This window comes from Coregonus clupeaformis, unplaced genomic scaffold (genome assembly GCF_020615455.1).
Source record: "Coregonus clupeaformis isolate EN_2021a unplaced genomic scaffold, ASM2061545v1 scaf0108, whole genome shotgun sequence".
In the NCBI taxonomy this organism is placed as follows: domain Eukaryota; kingdom Metazoa; phylum Chordata; class Actinopteri; order Salmoniformes; family Salmonidae; genus Coregonus; species Coregonus clupeaformis.
Window position 1 is genome coordinate 483,568 of NW_025533563.1, and position 19,010 is coordinate 502,577.

Genomic DNA, 19,010 nt, shown 5'->3' on the forward strand with positions numbered 1-19,010 from the left:
GAGGTGAGTCTGCGGGAGCGGAGGACAAGGCGGTCTCGTTTTCAGACGGCTCATTGGATCCAGAGCTGACAGCCAGTCAGGCTGAGGGCCCAGTACATACGGTGAGAGAACTTTCTAGGTTCCTGATGGAGACTAAAGGGGAAAAAGAAGGTTCTGCTGGAGTCTTATTTGATTGATCCTGGAAGGTTTGTAAGGTCAGTACAACACGTGATGAAGAATGAGGGGTTTAGTGTCCTCTCACCCAGGAAGCGGTATAGGCTGAGAAAATGGGTCATGGGTTCTTAAGGGCATGTCTTCAGAATCTGCTTAAATGGATGTTTTTTTTCTGGCATGGCGGCTTTATGGGCTTCTCTACTGGTTTCTGATTGTGGTGATTTCCCTCCCACCTCTTATGGAGATTTGACGGTTAGACTTCCTTAACATGAACGGCGGCAGAGACTGGGGGAATATGTCAAACAAAAACATTTAAATGCCATGGCAGAAATCTTAGTGCAGGGGTAGCAAAAGAGGTGTGTAAGGGTAGGTTGTTAGTGTTTAGAGCCCAAATAATGACCTTGTCTTTGCTTTCATAAATGTGTCTGCACCTGGTCCTCTGTAGCTCAGCTGGTAGAGCACGGCGCTTGTAACGCCAGGGTAGTGGGTTCGATCCCCGGGACCACCCATACACAACAACAACATGATGACTGTAAGTCGCTTTGGATAAAAGCGTCTGTAAAATGGCACATTATATTATATTATAGTACAGGGCTCAGTTCTCTGTTTCACCAGAGGGGTTGGAAAAACAGGGTGGGGAAACCAAGAAAATCCCTTGTTTTACGTTTGTCTGATGGGCGGGTAACTTCTGTTGTGGAGGTGATGAGGGAGCCTGATGGGTTGGTAACTTCTGTTGAGGGGGAGATGAGGGAGCCTGATGGGTGGGTAACTTCTGTTGTGGGGAGATGAGGGAGCCTGATGGGCGGGTAACTTCTGTTGTGGGGAGATGAGGGAGCCTGATGGGTGGGTAACTTCTGTTGTGGGGAGATGAGGGAGCCTGATGGGTGGGTAACTTCTGTTGTGGGGGAGATGAGGGAGCCTGATGGGTGGGTAACTTCTGTTGTGAGGAGATGAGGCTGTGGAGTTGTACTCTGATTTATAGAGGGCAGAACTCTGTGGTCCTCTGTAGAGCATGGCGCTTGTAATGCCAGGGTAGTGGGTTCGATCCCCGGGACCATATGTAAAAATGTATGCACATGACTGTAAGTCGCTTTGGATAAAAGCGTCTGCTAAATGGCATATTATTATTATCCTGGGTTTTCTCAGGTTCTGCTCACAGACCTTTCCAAACTCTCTCTGTCACAGATAAATCAAATAGACATTTCCCTGGCCTTTACAAACTCTCAGCTGCTGTCTCTCAGACGGTCTGCCTGTGGATTTTTATAAAAAGTTCTGGGGAATTATTGGACAGAACGTGTGTTGTTTGAGTGCGTCGGGGTGGGGGAGCTGTCGCTAAGCTGTAGACGGGAGGCTTTGACTCTCCTGCCCAAACAAGTAGATTTGAGCGACATAAAGAACTGGAGGCCTGTGGCATTGCTCTGTTTGGACTATAAGGTCTTTACCAAGGTCCTCGTTAACAGACTGAAGTCCCACCTGGACTCTATTGTACACAAGGACCAAACGTACTGTGTACCAGGACGCTCAATCACAAACAATCTGTTCATAATCAGGAGAAAGCCTTTGATAGGGTGGACCATGAATATCTGTTCAATGTGTTGTTTTGGTTGTGGGGAGAATTTTGTGGCCTGTGTTCAAATGCTGTACGCTGGGGCTTCATGTATGGTCAAGGTGTGGGGAGGGCTCAGTAGGCCAGTCTGGGTAGGGAGGGGCATTCACCAGGGATGCCCTCTGTCAGGGCAGCTATACACTCTTGTTATTGAGCCCTTTCTGGGCCTGCTACGCAGGAGGCTACAGGGAGTGTGGGAGCCAGGCATAGGGTTGGGGACAGGCATAGCAGTGTCAGCATACGCTGATGACGTCTGTGTTGGTTAGGGATGAGCAGAACCTACAGGCCCTGGAGAATAGTTTGAGGGTGTACGAGGGGGCGTCTTCTGCTTAGGTAAACTGGGGCAAGAGTGAGGCTCTGTTATGTGGGGCATGGAGGGACAGGGCACCTCCGCAGCTTCCAGGGGGGTTGCAGTGGGGCTGTGAGTGGCTCAAGATGCTTGGGGTGTATCTGGGCTCGGAGGGTTGGGATAGGAAGAACTGGGAAGGAGTGTCACAAGCGGTGGTGTCGAGGCTGACGAAGTGGAGGTGGCTCATCTCCCAAGTGGCATACAGAGGGACGGTGCTGATCATCAACAACTTGGTGGCATCCTCTCTATGGCTTAAATTGGCCATTCTCAACGCCCCCGGTGGTCTGCTTGTGGACCTGCAGCGCAAGTTAGTAAACATTTTCTGGTCAGGGTGGCAGCGTTCTGACTCAGCAGCACAGAGGCTACTGTACCGTACGGAGGTGGGCTGGAGGGAACCAGCATGTGCTCTGTTGAGGAGGGCTGGTGGTTTGGGGCTGGATCAGCAGCTCTTCATCATGCGGCAGGAGAGACTCAATACAGCAGGGGTCTCTGATTTCTATGCTGCAGTACTGAGGGCTGGAGCAGCCTGAGGAGGGGCCACCACCGTTTCCACCACTGCAAGTGACAGCAGAGACTGGGGACTGGCAGGAGAGTCCGGAGGACTTACTGACTTTTAACACTCTGAGCTTAGTGGGAGTGAAGGGGCATCAGTGGCAGGGGGTTGTGGGGGCTGAGAGCATGGCAGGGTATAGGTGGAGGGTGCTCTATAAGCTCCCAGTGCTGGAAAGGTCAGGGGGTCGTCCAGTGGAGGGTATTACATGGAGCCCTGGACACCAATAGCTGGTTGGCTCGGGTTGACCTGGGAGTTGGGGAGGGGTGTCCGTTTTCTGCAATGACAGACTGTTCATCATGTTTTTTCTGTGTTGCCAGGGTAATGCCATTACTGTTGACGCCTTTAGGGTTGAGTTTGAGTTGTACAAAATGATCAACAGTGTGGAGATGTTTCCAGGAGGTATGGGGGCTCAGGGGGGCTGTCTGTACGGCTGGAGAGGAGGGGTTGGATGGACGGTTGGAATGTGGTGCTGGTTGGTGTATTGTACTGTGGTGTTGGGTACTGGATAATGTGATTGTGTGGAGGTTGTGGTGGCACGCAATGTGTTTTTAGGAGGGGGGGTGTTAGTGTAATGAGGATGGCTCATTAAAGTAAGACAAGTCTCTCTCTCTCTCTCTCTTTTAACAGCGCTCTGCACAGGCAGCAGTGGAGGACAGTGATAAGATCTTTACCGAGCTGATCCGCTCCATTGAGAAAAGGCGCTCTGAGGTGAAGGAGCTGATCAGAGCCCAAGAGAAGGCTCAAGTGAGTCAAGCTGAAGGACTCCTGGAGCAACTGGAGCAGGAGATAGCTGAGCTGAGGAAGAGAAGCACTGAGCTGGAGCAGCTCTCACACACAGAGGATCACATCCATTTCCTCCAGGTAACTCAACTGCCTTGATACATGTGATATGAAATTAAAACTCTCAATCATTTGGTTCTGTTCTCTCTCTCTCTCTCTCTCTCTCTCTCTCTCTCTCCCCCAGAGTTATCAGTCTCTCTCCAGTACCAGTGTATCTTCAGACTTACCCAGCATCGTTGTCCGTCCTCTTCAGTACTTTGGAGATGTGAGTAAGACTGTGTCTGAACTGAGAGAGAAACTAGAAGACGTCCTTAAAGGAGAATGGACCAAGATCTCCACTACAGGTGTGTTGAAAATAATAAGAACATCAACTTTAGACCATTGAAAGTTCCCTACTAGTCATATACATGTGGAATATGGTATGATGATAACATTCCCTCTCTCTGTGAATGTGTTTGTGTGTCTGTAGTGAATATAGTGGATGTTGTACTGCCTCCAGAGCCCAAGACCAGAGAACAGTTCTTACAATGTGAGTCTCTTTATTCTGAAGTAACTAACAGTCTCTTTTTACTGACACTCCTAACAATCCCTCTAGAAATATATAGCATTAGTAGATCTAATCAAAGACTGGGTATCTATCTGACTCCTCATATTTCTCTGATTTGATCTCTGCTGTGCTCTAATCAAAGACAGGGTAGATACAGTATCTGACTTCACTTATTGTTCTAACTCCCCTCATTGGTCTCTGCTCTGCTCTTCTCCCAGATTCCTGTCAGCTCACACTGGACCCAAACACAGCAGGCACACACCTCTCTCTGTCTGAAAGGAACAGAAAGGTGACCTATACAGACCAAGTCCAACCATATCCTGATCATCCAGACAGATTCACAAACAACTTGATGGTTCTGTGTAGAGAGGGTCTGTCTGGACGCTGTTACTGGGAGGTGGAGTGGAGTGGGGGGGATGTTTATACAGCAGTCTCATATAAAGACATCAGCAGAACAGGGAGAGATGGTGCATTTGGATACAATAACAAGTCCTGGAGTTTACAGTGTCGTAGAGGTAGTTATTGGTTCAGACACAATAATGTTGTGACTAAAGTATCAGGCCCTCTGTCCTCCAGAGTAGGAGTGGACCTGGATCACAAGGCAGGTACTCTGTCCTTCTACAGTGTCTCTGACACAATGACCCTCCTCCACAGAGTCCAGACCACATTCACTCAGCCCCTCTATCCTGGGTTTAATCTCTGTGGTACTGCTGAGCTGGTTAAACTGTTGTAGGGTCCACATAGATACTAGTCATGCTGGTGTAGTCTATAGCTGAGCTGGTTAAACTGTAGTAGGGTCCACATAGATACTAGTCATGCTGGTGTAGTCTATAGCTGAGCTGGTTAAACTGTAGTAGGGTCCACATAGATACTAGTCATGCTGGTGTAGTCTATAGCTGAGCTGGTTAAACTGTAGTAGGGTCCACATAGATACTAGTCATGCTGGTGTAGTCTATAGCTGAGCTGGTTAATCTGTAGTAGGGTCCACATAGATACTAGTCATGCTTGTGTAGTCTATAGCTGAGCTGGTTAAACTGTAGTAGGGTCCACATAGATACTAGTCATGCTGGTGTAGTCTATAGGTAATCTGGTTATTTTTTTTAAGTGCAATGTTTTAATCTTATATATTCACATTAATCATGATGTATGCTCTTAATGTATGTTGGTTGTCATTCAGAACCATTGAAATGTTTTCTCATTTGGTTCTCTGTCTCAATGTAATTTTCCTCAGTATCATGGAACAGGTAGTGTTACATACTTGCTAATTGAACTATATGGGCCGGTTTCCCGGACACAGATGAAGCCTAGTCCTAGACTAAAAAGCATGTTCAATGGAGATGTCCGGGAAACCGGCCCTAAATTTGGCATCTTTTATTCTCCCATCCTGCTCAGTCAAGCAACATTAAAGCAGTCCAGCTGGTGGTGCTATTAACCAAACAATAAAAACCCAGCAGATATCTTGACTTGCCACTCAGTATATCAGTAATGTTCAGAATTGTACTTTAATATCATTGGAGATTGATGGTCTTTTTAATCCACTACCCAGAGTCAGGAACAGATGAAGTTAGGTCTGCTACTGTTCAGTTATTAAATATGATTCATGGTGATGGGAAATAAAAAAATCCATCCAGTAGTAGTTTTCCTTTGCTATTTATTCCAAGGTGTGTCTTTAACTTGTAAATGGATTGTGTTGAAGCTGTTCATTCCCAGGTTGAATGTTGTCACACCCTGGCTCTGGGGACTCTATATGTTGAGCCAGGGTGTGTAGTTTCTATGTGTTTTGTTCTATGTTTTCAGTCTAGTTCTTGTATTTCTATGTTGGCCAGAGTGGTTCCCAATCAGAGGCAACAAGTGTCAGCTGTTTATTTAAACAGTCTGTTTTTCCTTAGTGTTTGTGGGATCTTGTTCCAGTTGGTTTTGTGTTTGTACCATGGACTTCACGTATCGGTTGTTGTTTTGTTTATTGTGTGTGCACTTAATTAAATAAGATGTACAAATCTCACGCTGCGCCTTGGTCTACTCAGTTCAACGATAGTGACAAATGTCAATAAGAAGTAATATAATTGTGTGTATGACTTTACAATGTCCAGCTACATTATACTCCACATATCTTTATAGGAAGCAGACTTTACAATGTCCAGCTACATTATACTCCACATAGCTTTATAGGAAGCAGACTTTACAATGTCCAGCTACATTATACTCCACATAACTTTATAGGAAGCAGACTTTACAATGTCCAGCTACATTATACACCACATAGCTTTATAGGAAGCAGACTTTACAATGTCCAGCTACATTATACTCCACATAGCTTTATAGGAAGCAGACTTTACAATGTCCAGCTACATTATACTCCACATAGCTTTATAGGAAGCAGACTTTACAATGTCCAGCTACATTATACTCCACATAACTTTATAGGAAGCAGACTTTACAATGTCCAGCTACATTATACACCACATAGCTTTATAGGAAGCAGACTTTACAATGTCCAGCTACATTATACTCCACGTAGCTTTATAGGAAGCAGTTCCTAATCTACTGAAACTTCTACATTATGGGAATAATTTTGACCCACCCTTGGTTTTTTAATTTATTAAACTTTGAATTTGGCTCTATACTCCAGCATTTTAGATTTGATATTAAATGTTTTATATGAAGCGACAGTACAGAATGTCACCTTTTATTTGAGGGTATTTTCATACCTATCTGTTTTACTGTTTAGAAATAAATATACTTTATTTACAGTTGAAGTCGGAAGTCGGAAGTTTACATACACTTAGGAGTCATTAAAACTAGTGTTTCAACCACTCCACAAATTTCTTGTTAACAAACTATAGTTTTGGCAAGTCGCTTAGGACATCTACTTTGTGCATGAGACAAGTAATTTTTCCAACAATTGTTTACAGACAGATTATTTCACTTATAATTCACTGTATCACAATTCCAGTGGGTCAGAAGTTTACATACACTAAGTTGACTGTGCCATTAAACAGCTTGGAAAATTCCAAAAAATGATGTTATGGCTTTAGAAGCTTCTGATAGGCTAATTGACATCATTTTAGTCAATTGGAGGTGTACCTGTGGATGTATTTCAAGGCCTACCTTCAAACGCAGTGCCTCTTTGCTTGACATCATGGGAAAATCAAAAGAAATCAGCCAAGACCTCAGAAAAACTATTGTAGACCTCCACAAGTCTGGTTCATCCTTGGGAGCAATTTCCAAACGCCTGAATGTACCACGTTCATCTGTACAAATAGTACGCAAGTATAAACACCATGGGACCACGCAGCCGTCATACCGCTCAGGAAGGAGATGAGAGAGATGAATGTACTTTGGTGCGAAAAGTGCAAATCAATCCCAGAACAACAGCAAAGGACCTTGTGGAGATGCTGGAGGAAACAGGTACAAAAGTATCTATATCCACAGTAAAATGAGTCCTATATCGACATAACCTGAAAGGCCGCTCAGCAAGGAAGAAGCCACTGCTCCAAAAAGCCAGACTACGGTTTGCAACTGCACATGGGGATAAAGATCATACATTTTGGAGAAATGTCCTCTGGTCTGATGAAACAAAAATAGAACTGTTTGGCCATAATGACCATCGTTATGTTTGGAGGAAAAAGGGGGTCGCTTGCAAGCCGAAGAACACCATCCCAACCGTGAAGCACAGGGGTGGCAGCATCATGCTGTGGGGGTGCTTTGCTGCAGGAGGGACTCGTGCGCTTCACAAAATAATTGGCATCATGAGGAAGGAAAATAATTGGCATCATGAGGAAGGAAAATTATGTGGATGTATTGAAGCAACATATCAAGACCACTCAGGAAGTTAAAGCTTGGTCGCAATAGAATTGAATGGTAAATAATGTATGGTGTCATTTTGGAGTCACTTAAACATATTATGTTCTTATTTACAATACAAGTGACTCCAAAATGACTCGATATGTAATTTACCATTCAATTCTATTGGGATTTTGTTTTTATGCAGATTTTTGAATATTCGCATGAAAATCTGTTTCCATTCGACTGGCGACAGATTTTCATGTGAACATTGTAAAATCTTCATAAAAACTTGGTCATTTTACCAGCAGAGATGTGTCCATCAAATTGACGTGTTGAAGATAAATGGCTGTGCGTGATGACGTAATGCACATACAAATATATATTTTAGAAAATACTAATATATTTTTGCAGTTAAATTCCCATGTACCGGTTTAAAACGTTATGTTAAATGGGTTTCCATCACATTTTCAACTCTACCGATGGTTTTGTCAGATTTGGTTGTGCATTATATAGTGAACGTGCCCACTCTGGACAGGCTGCCTACATGATGACATTATTATGGACAAAAAGACCCTCGATATTTATTGGAAAGGAGCATCAAGCTCTTCACTGTGAACTTTCACCACCCTGTGAAGTTCAGCATAACTTATTTCATCTGTAGCTTAATAAACTGCATGGTTTCCCGAGTCGTAGTGGGAGGACCACACCACATATCATCGTGTGACTCCAAGTTTACTTCAATATGATGGTTATTATATCAATATTTGTGCATAAAGCCGTTTCCACCGCCATTTCTCGCTTAATTAATTCTACAGAGGTATTTGCACCCCACTGCATCCACATGTTTCTTTACAATTTATGATCATTTTACATGACTGAAAATGAAAGATAACTTTTGATTTGACATATTCATCATTCACCACTGTGGCTTCTGAATAGGTCACTGTACATTTATGGAACCTTTAAAACGTTGTAATGTTTTACCACAACCTTATATTTGGTTACACGTTACTATGGCTTCCATCCCTATATACCTCAGTGCATCCATCCAGGACTAACGTCTCCAAACAGATCTAAAAGGCCTCCCCCACCCCTCAGACTTTCAAAGAAATTAAAGTTATATCTGATACTCTGCTGTGCAGTTTGTTGTATGGACATTGCAGAGGCCCTTTTAAAATATCCACTCTGCTGTCTGGATCTACCAAAGGATCCAGTTACTATTCCCTGTGGACACAGCTGTATGCAACGTCATCTTCTTAGCTTGACTTCCATCCCCCAAAAACCTGTAGATACAGAGTACACAGTCAAGAGGAAGCCACTCCCTGTCCTCTGGTGTAGAGTTCCATGAAACAGAAAGTCATTTTTGACACCCTGTTGCTCAACCTTCAGGTGAAAGCACTAAAATGGCTGACAATCTAGAACTGTTCTGTTGCTCCGTCTGTCTGGATCCACTGAAGGATCCGGTGACTACTGCCTGTGGACACAGCTACTGTATGGGCTGTATTAAAGAAAGCTGGGATCAGGATGATCTGAAAGGGGTCTACACCTGTCCCCACACTCTAAACAATACTGGGTTGTTTGGTTGACCCAAATGTTGGGTTGCAGGCGTTGGGTCACTTAGTTGGGTTGTTTTCTTTAAAAACTGCTGGGTTATGGATGCTGGGTGTTGGGTTATTGTTGCTTGGTTATTGAGATGTGACCCAGCAGGTCAGATCAGAAGACTGTAGGCATAGTTTAGTAGGGGGTGTGGCTTTCAGATAGTTATTTTTAGCCACCCATGAGAGTAAATATAATTCCTGTTCATCTGGTCTGTTGCGTAGTTAGCACATGTTAAGGTTGAACATTGACATTTTTGTAGCTTCAATTATGCTTATAGCATTTCCTAAAAGTCCACGTATGTCTCATTGTTGGGCTATGATACAGTGGTATACCTTACTATAATATGTAATAAATACTCTACATATTATAGAATAATTTAATAAGGAAAAATTGAGTTTACAGTATGTAAAGGCCTTAAAATAACCTACAGTAAGGATGACATTAAAACAGACCCAGTTGCTAAGGCAACCAAGCATGACATTAAAACAGACCCAGTTGCTAGGTCAACCAAGCATGACATTAAAAACAGACCCAGTTGCTAGGTCAACCAAGCATGACATTAAAACAGACCCAGTTGCTAGGTCAACCGAGCATGACATTAAAACAGACCCAGTTGCTAGGTCAACCAAGCATGACATTAAAACAGACCCAGTTGCTAGGTCAACCGAGCATGGCATTAAAACAGACCCAGTTGCTAGGTCAACCAAGCATAACATTAAAACAGACCCAGTTGCTAGGTCAACCAAGCATGACATTAAAACAGACCCAGTTGCTAGGTCAACCAAGCATGACATTAAAACAGACCCAGTTGCTAGGTCAACCAAGCATGACATTAAAACAGACCCAGTTGCTAGGTCAACCAAGCATGACATTAAAACAGACCCAGTTGCTAGGTCAACCAAGCATGACATTAAAACAGACCCAGTTGCTAGGTCAACCAAGCATGACATTAAAACAGACCCAGTTGCTAGGTCAACCGAGCAGGACATTAAAACAGACCCAGTTGCTAGGTAAACCAAGCATGACATTAGAACAGACTGTCACACTCTGGCTCTGGGGACTTGATATGTTGAGTCAGGGTGTGTAGATTTTGTGTGTTTTGTGCTGTGTTTTAGTGTCTAGTTGTTCTATGTCTAGGTTGGCCTGAGTGACTCCCAATCAGAGGCAACGAGTGTCAGCTGTTTGCTGGTTGTCTCTGATTGGGAGCCATATTTAAACTGTCGGTTTTCCTTTGTGTTTTGTGGGTTCTTGTTTCGTGTTGGTTGTGTTTGGCCGTTTACTGTCACGTTACCGTCTTTTGTTGTTTTGATCGCGTTTCACTAATAAATGAGTATGTTTGCCTGCAACGCTGCGCCTTGGTCTACTCCTTACACCGGCGATCGTGACACAGACCCAGTTGCTAGGTCAACCAAGCATGACATTAAAACAGACCCAGTTGCTAGGTCAACCAAGCATGACATTAGAACAGACCCAGTTGCTATGTCAACCAAGCATGACATTAAAACAGACCCAGTTGCTAGGTCAACCAAGCACGAGAGTAAAAAATACCCAACTGATGGTTAAATTAACCCGTGTTCTGTTAATACTAAAAACCCAACATATTGGGTTATTCACGCAACCAAACTGTCTGGGTCAAAATAACCCAACATGTTCTTTCCACTACTTAACCTGCGCTGGGGTACTAAATAAACCAGATTGAGTGCAGTGAAGACATACCTTCACCCCAAGACCTATTCTGAACAGGAGTGCTGTGCTCGCCTAAGTGGTGGAGAAACTGAAGAAGACAGGACTCCAGGCTGCTCCCCCTCCTGTTCTGTGCTATGCTGGACCTGTAGATGTGGCAGGGATGTTTTTCAGAGGCACGGACTGGGAGAATAGCCAGGATCGAGGGAAAAATGAACAGAGCAAAGTACAGAGAGATCCTTGATGAAAACCTGCTTCAGAGCGCTCAGGATCTCAGACTGGGGCGAAGGTTCAACTTCCAACAAGACAACAACCCTAAGCACACAGCCAAGACAACGCAGGAGTGGCTTCTGGACAAGTCTCTGAATGTCCTTGAGTGGTCCAGCCAGATCCTGGAGTTGAACCCGATCGACCATCTCTGGAGAGACCTGAAAATAGCTGTGCAGCACTGATAGCAACAACAACCACCGCAGAAAAGTTGGCTGTGTTTACAGACAGACAGACGTACAGACAGACAGACAGAGGTTGTTTACTATGACTGGATGAAGGGATACAGTGTTGAAGGCTTCCCTTTAGGTCTCCTGGTCTCTTGGGATTTAAACAGTGAATACAGTGAGATAGTCCTAACCATTCAATCAATGGACAGAACAAACAGTCATCATTAACACTATACAGAGTGGAGCCTATGGATAGAATATGTTATCAAATAATATAATACAATAGAATTTTTATGAATAGAAAATAATAAATGTTTTGACATGAAAGCACAGCCAGATGTTTTGACTTGACAGTGTGTCTCTATACCTCAGTCTCTGAAGACACCCAGCAATGGTTAGGATTATTAGAGAAGCTTTTCCTGCTGAAAGGCAGTTTCATTTCATCTGGTTGCAGAAAACAATTCATTGGATATGTTCATAACCCCATCCACCTATAATATGTGGGGGTTTCTGTCTGACTAAGAACTATTACAAAGAACTCTGATTATAAAACGTCTTCTCTTTTAGTCCTAGATATGGCTAGGGTTAGGGTTACTGCTGAATGTAGTAACTCTAACCCTGACCCTAGGCCTAACAGTAATAACCACACTGTAATGTAAAGTATTACCTCATTCTCAATGATCAGTCAATACATACAGTATTCATTTAAACTACAGTATATTGTATCAATATCAACCCCCCCATTACAACCACTTATGAATTATTATAGACACTTATAATCAGTGTTATAACACATAAGTGTATTATAAGGCATTATGAAGCTTATTATAATAATTATAATATGTACTTCATAGGAACTGTTACCCTTTATATATTCTAACAACTCATATTTGTTAGATTTATTCCAAATGAAGGGCCCTAACCTAGAAACTAAAATATTTGTCTCCCTCTCCACGTTGAACGCAGTTCTCTCTCTATCCCTCCCTCCCTCCCTCCCTCCCTCTAACCTCACCTATCTGGCAGATCCAGAAAGTCCCTCCCCCTCCCAAAAACTCACTTCTGTGGAAACGAAACTGATCTGAGTCTCTGTGTCGTCTGTCTGTGTGAGAGTGAACAACCATCCAAATGGCTCAGCAGGGAGTTCTGCTGGACCAGGACCAGTTCTGTTGTTCTGTCTGTCTGGATCCAGTGAAGGAGCCGGTCACTACTGCCTGTGGACACAGCTGTATGCAACGTCATCTTCTTAGCTTGACTTCCATCCCCCAAAAACCTGTAGATACAGAGTACACAGTCAAGAGGAAGCCCCTCCCTGTCCTCTGGTGTAGAGTTCCATGAAACAGAAAGTTATCTTTGACACCCTATTGCTCAACCTTCAGGTGAAAGCACTAAAATGGCTGACAATCTAGAACTGTTCTGTTGCTCCGTCTGTCTGGATCCACTGAAGGATCCGGTGACTACTGCCTGTGGACACAGCTACTGTATGGGCTGTATTAAAGAAAGCTTGGATCAGGATGATCTGAAAGGGGTCTACACCTGTCCCCACACTCCTAAACAATACTGGGTTGTTTGGTTGACCCAAATGTTGGGTTGCAGGCGTTGGGTCACTTAGTTGGGTTGTTTTCTTTAAAAACTGCTGGGTTATGGATGCTGGGTGTTGGGTTATTGTTGCTTGGTTATTGAGATATGACCCAGCAGGTCAGATCAGAAGACTGTAGGCATAGTTTAGTAGGGGTGTGGCTTTCAGATAGTTATTTTTAGCCACCCATGAGAGTAAATATATTTCCTGTTCATCTGGTCTGTTGCGTAGTTAGCACATGTTAAAGTTGAACATTGACATTTTTGTAGCTTCAATTATGCTTATAGAGTTTCCTAAAAGTCCACGTATGTCTCATTGTTGGGCTATAATACAGTGGTATACCTTATTATAATATGTAATAAATACTCTACATATTATAGAATAATTTAATAAGGGGAAAATTGAGTTTACAGTATGTAAACGCCCTTAAAATAACCTACAGTAAGGATGACATTAAAACAGACCCAGTTGCTAAGGCAACCAAGCATGACATTAAAACAGACCCAGTTGCTAGGTCAACCAAGCATGACATTAAAACAGACCCAGTTGCTATGTCAACCAAGCATGACATTAAAACGAGACCCAGTTGCTAGGTCAACCAAGCATGACATTAAAACAGACCCAGTTGCTAGGTCAACCAAGCATGACATTAAAACAGACCCAGTTGCTAGGTCAACCAAGCATGGCATTAAAACAGACCCAGTTGCTAGGTCAACCAAGCATGACATTAAAACAGACCCAGTTGCTAGGTCAACCAAGCATGGCATTAAAACAGACCCAGTTGCTAGGTCAACCAAGCATGACATTAAAACAGACCCAGTTGCTAGGTCAACCAAGCATGAGAGTAAAAAATACCCAACTGATGGTTAAATTAACCCGTGTTCTGTTAATACTAACAACCCAACATATTGGGTTATTCACGCAACCAAACTGTCTGGGTCAAAATAACCCAACATGTTCTTTCCACTACTTAACCTGCGCTGGGGTACTAAATAAACCAGATTGAGTGCAGTATATACATACCTTCACCCCATGACCTATTCTGAACAGGAGTGCTGTGCTCGCCTAAGTGGTGGAGAAACTGAAGAAGACAGGACTCCAAGCTGCTCCTCCTGCTCACTGTCATGCTGGACCTTTAGATGTGGGGTGTGACATCCTCAGTGCAGACAGACCTTCACTCCAAGGCCTAACCTGAGGAAAAATAACATGTTGGCTGAGTTGGTGGAGAAACTGAAGAAGACAATCAATCAATCAATCAATTTTATTTTATATAGCCCTTCTTACATCAGCTAATATCTCGAAGTGCTGTACAGAAACCCAGCCTAAAACCCCAAACAGCTAGTAATGCAGGTGTAGAAGCACGGTGGCTAGGAAAAACTCCCTAGAAAGGCAAAACCTAGGAAGAAACCTAGAGAGGAACCAGGCTATGAGGGGTGGCCAGTCCTCTTCTGGCTGTGCCGGGTGGAGATTATAACAGAACCATGCCAAGATGTTCAAAAATGTTCATAAGTGACAAGCATGGTCAAATAATAATCAGGAATAAATCTCAGTTGGCTTTTCATAGCCGATCATTTAGAGTTGAAAACAGCAGGTCTGGGACAGGTAGGGGTTTCAGAGCCGCAGGCAGAACAGTTGAAACTGGAATAGCAGCAAGGCCAGGCGGACTGGGGACAGCAAGGTGTCATCATGCCCGGTAGTCCTGACGTATGGTCCTAGGGCTCAGGTTCTCAGAGAGAAAGAGAGAACGAGAGAATTAGAGAGAGCATACTTAAATTCACACAGGACACTGGATAAGACAGGAGAAGTACTCCAGGTATAACCAACTAACCCCAGCCCCCCGACACATAAACTACTGCAGCATAAATACTGGAGGCTGAGACAGGAGCGGTCCGGAGACACTGTGGCCCCATCCGAAGAAACCCCCGGACAGGGCCAAACAGGAAGGATATAACCCCACCCACTCCGCCAAAGCACAGCCCCCGCACCACTAGAGGGATATCCCCAACCACCAACTTACAATCCTGAGACAAGGCCGAGTATAGCCCACAGAGGTCTCCACCACAGCACAAACCAAGGGGGGGGCGCCAACCCAGACAGGAAGATCACGTCAGTAACTCAACCCACTCAAGTGACGCACCCCCCAGGGACGGCATGAAAGAGCACCAGCAAGCCAGTGACTCAGCCCCTGCAACAGGGTTAGAGGCAGAGAACCCCAGTGGAGAGGGGAACCGGCCCGGCAGAGACAGCAAGGGCTGTTCGTTGCTCCAGCCTTTCCGTTCACCTTCACACTCCTGGGCCAGACTACACTCAATCATATGACCTACTGAAGAGATAAGTCTTCAGTAAAGACTTAAAAGGTTGAGACCGAGTCTGCGTCTCTCACATGGGTAGGCAGACTGTTCCATAAAATGGAGATCTATAGGAGAAAGCCCTGCCTCCCGCTGTTTGCTTAGAAATTCTAGGGACAATTAGGAGGCCTGCGTCTTGTGACCGTAGCGTACGTATTGGTATGTACGGCAGGACCAACTCGGAAAGATAGGTAGGAGCAAGCCCATGTAACGCTTTATAGGTTAACAGTAAAACCTTGAAATCAGCCCTTGCCTTAACAGGAAGCCAGTGTAGGGAAGCTAGCACTGGAGTAATATGATCAAATTTCTTGGTTCTAGTCAGGATTCTAGCAGCCGTATTTAGCACTAACTGAAGTTTATTTAGTGCTTTATCCGGGTAGCCGGAAAATAGAGCATTGCAGTAGTCTAATCTAGAAGTAACAAATGCATGGATTAATTTTTCTGCATCATTTTTGGACAGAAAATTTCTGATTTTTGCAATGTTACGTAGATGGAAAAAAGCTGTCCTTGAAACAGTCTTGATATGTTCGTCAAAAGAGAGATCAGGGTCAAGAGTAACGCCTAGGTCCTTCACAGTTTTATTTGAGACGACTTTACAACCATCAAGATGAATTGTCAGATTTAACAGAAGATCTCTTTGTTTCTTGGGACCTAGAACAAGCATCTCTGTTTTGTCCGAGTTTAAAAGTAAAAAAGTTTTCAGCCATCCACTTCCTTATGTCTGAAACACAGGCTTCTAGCGAGGGCAATTTTGGGGCTTCACCATGCTTCATTGAAATGTACAGCTGTGTGTCATCCGCATAGCAGTGAAAGTTAACATTATGTTTTCGAATAACATCCCCAAGAGGTAAAATATATAGTGAAAACAATAGTGGTCCTAAAACGGAACCTTGAGGAACACCGAAATGTACAGTTGATTTGTCGGAGGACAGACCATTCACAGAGACAAACTGATATCTTTCCGACAGGTAGGATCTAAACCAGGCCAGAACTTGTCCGTGTAGACCAATTTGGGTTTCCAGTCTCTCCAAAAGAATGTGGTGATCGATGGTGTCAAAGGCAGCACTAAGGTCTAGTAGCACGAGGACAGATGCAGAGCCTCGGTCTGACGCCATTAAAAGGTCATTTACCACCTTCACAAGTGCAGTCTCAGTGCTATGATGGGGTCTAAAACCAGACTGAAGCATTTCGTATACATTGTTTGTCTTCAGAAAGGCAGTGAGTTGCTGCGCAACAGCTTTTTCTAAAATTTTTGAGAGGAATGGAAGATTCGATATAGGCCGATAGTTTTTTATATTTTCCGGGTCAAGGTTTGGCTTTTTCAAGAGAGGCTTTATCACTGCCACTTTTAGTGAGTTTGGTACACATCCGGTGGATAGAGAGCTGTTTATTATGTTCAACATAGGAGGGCCAAGCACAGGAAGCAGCTCCTTCAGCAGTTTAGTAGGAATAGGATCCAGTATGCAGCTTGAAGGTTTAGAGGCCATGATTATTTTCATCATTGTGTCAAGAGATATAGTACTAAAACACTTAAGTGTCTCTCCCGATCCCAGGCCCCTCGCAGAGCTGTGCAGATCCAGGACAGCTAAGCCCTGGAGGAATACGCAGATTCAAAGAGGAGTCCGTAATTTGCTTTCTAATGGTCATGATCTTTTCCTCAAAGAAGTTCATGAATTTATCACTGCTGAAGTGAAAACCATCCTCTCTTGGGGAATGCTGCTTTTTAGTTAGCTTTGCAACAGTATCAAAAGAAATTTTGGATTGTTCTTATTTTCCTCGATTAATTTGGAAAAGTAGGATGATCGAGCAGCAGTGAGGGCTCTTCGGTACTGCACGGTACTGTCTTTCCAAGCTAGTCGGAAGACTTCCAGTTTGGTGTGGCGCCATTTCCGTTCCAATTTCCTGGAAGCTTGCTTCAAAGCTCGGGTATTTTCTGTATACCAGGGAGCTAGTTTCTTATGACAAATGTTTTTCGTTTTTAGGGGTGCAACTGCATCTAGGGTATTGCGCAAGGTTAAATTGAGTTCCTCAGTTAAGTGGTTAACTGATTTTTGTCCTCTGACGTCCTTGGGTAGGCAGAAGGAGTCTGGAAGGGCATCAATGAATTTTTGTGTTGTCTGAGAATTTATAGCACGACTTTTGATGCTCCTTGGTTGGGGTCTGAGCAGATTATTTGTTGCGATTGCAAACGTAATAAAATGGTGGTCCGATAGTCCAGGATTTTGTGGAAAAACATTAAGATCTACAACATTTATTCCATGGGACAAAACTAGGTCCAGAGTATGACTGTGGCAGTGAGTAGGTCCAGAGACATGTTGGACAAAACCCACTGAGTCGATAATGGCTCCGAAAGACTTTTTGGAGTGGGTCTGTGGACTTCTCCATGTGAATATTAAAATCACCAAAAATTAGAATATGATCTGCTATGACTACAAGGTCTGATAGGAATTCAGGAAACTCAGAGAGGAACGCTGTATATGGCCCAGGAGGCCTGTAAACAGTAGCTATAAAAAGTGATTGAGTAGGCTGCATAGATTTCATGACTAGAAGCTCGAAAGATGAAAACGTCATTTTTTTTTTGTAAATTGAAATTTGCTATCGTAAATGTTAGCAACACCTCCGCCTTTGCGGGATGCACGGGGAATATGGTCACTAGTGTAACCAGGAGGTGAGGCCTCATTTAACACAGCAAATTCATCAGGCTTAAGCCATGTTTCAGTCAGGCCAATCACATCAAGATTATGATCAGTGATTAGTTCATTGACTATGACTGCCTTTGAAGTGAGGGATCTAACATTAAGTAACCCTATTTTGAGATGTGAGGTATCACGATCTCTTTCAATAATGGCAGGAATGGAGGAGGTCTTTATCCTAATAAGATTGCTAGGGTGAACACCACCATGTTTAGTTTTGCCCAACCTAGGTCGAGGCACAGACACAGTCTCAATGGGTATGGCTGAGCTGACTACACTGACTATGCTATTGGCAGACTCCACTAAGCTGGCAGGTTGGCTAACAGCCTGCTGCCTGGCCTGCACCCTATTTCACTGTGGGGCTAGAGGAGTTAGAGCCCTATCTATGTTGGTAGATAAGAGGAGAGCACCCCTCCAGTTAGGATGGAGTCCGTCACTCCTCAGCAGGTCAGGCTTGATCCTGTTTGTGGGTGAGTCCCAGAAAGAGGGCCAATTATCCACAAATGTTATCTTTTGGGAGGGGCAGAAAACAGTTTTCAACCAGCGATTGAGTGCTGAGACTCTGCTGTAGAGCTCGTCACTTCCCCTAACTGGGAGGGGGCCAGAGACAATTACTCGATGCCGACACATCTTTCTAGCTGATTTACACGCTGAAGCTATGTTGCACTTGGTGACCTCTGACTGTTTCATCCTAACATCGTTGGTGCCGACGTGGATAACAATATCTCTATACTCTCTACACTCGCCAGTTTTAGCTTTAGCCAGCACCATCTTTAGATTAGCCTTAACGTCGGTAGCCCTGCCCCCTGGTAAACAGTGTATGATCGCTGGGTGATTCGTTTTAAGTCTAATACTGCGGGTAATGGAGTCGCCAATGACTAGGGTTTTCAATTTGTCAGA

At 43.9% G+C, this 19,010-nt stretch overlaps 1 protein-coding gene across 1 annotated transcript in view; it reads left to right on the forward strand.

Moving 5' to 3' along the window:
* Positions 1-19,010, forward strand: part of LOC121563318 (tripartite motif-containing protein 16-like) — a 48,823-nt gene that overhangs the window by 8,429 nt on the left and 21,384 nt on the right. The window contains exons 3-6 of the mRNA XM_045213395.1: positions 3,289-3,522; positions 3,626-3,785; positions 3,911-3,970; positions 4,207-4,714. Of these exons, the coding sequence (XP_045069330.1) occupies positions 3,289-3,522; positions 3,626-3,785; positions 3,911-3,970; positions 4,207-4,714 (962 nt within the window). The remainder of the gene's footprint in view (positions 1-3,288; positions 3,523-3,625; positions 3,786-3,910; positions 3,971-4,206; positions 4,715-19,010) is intronic.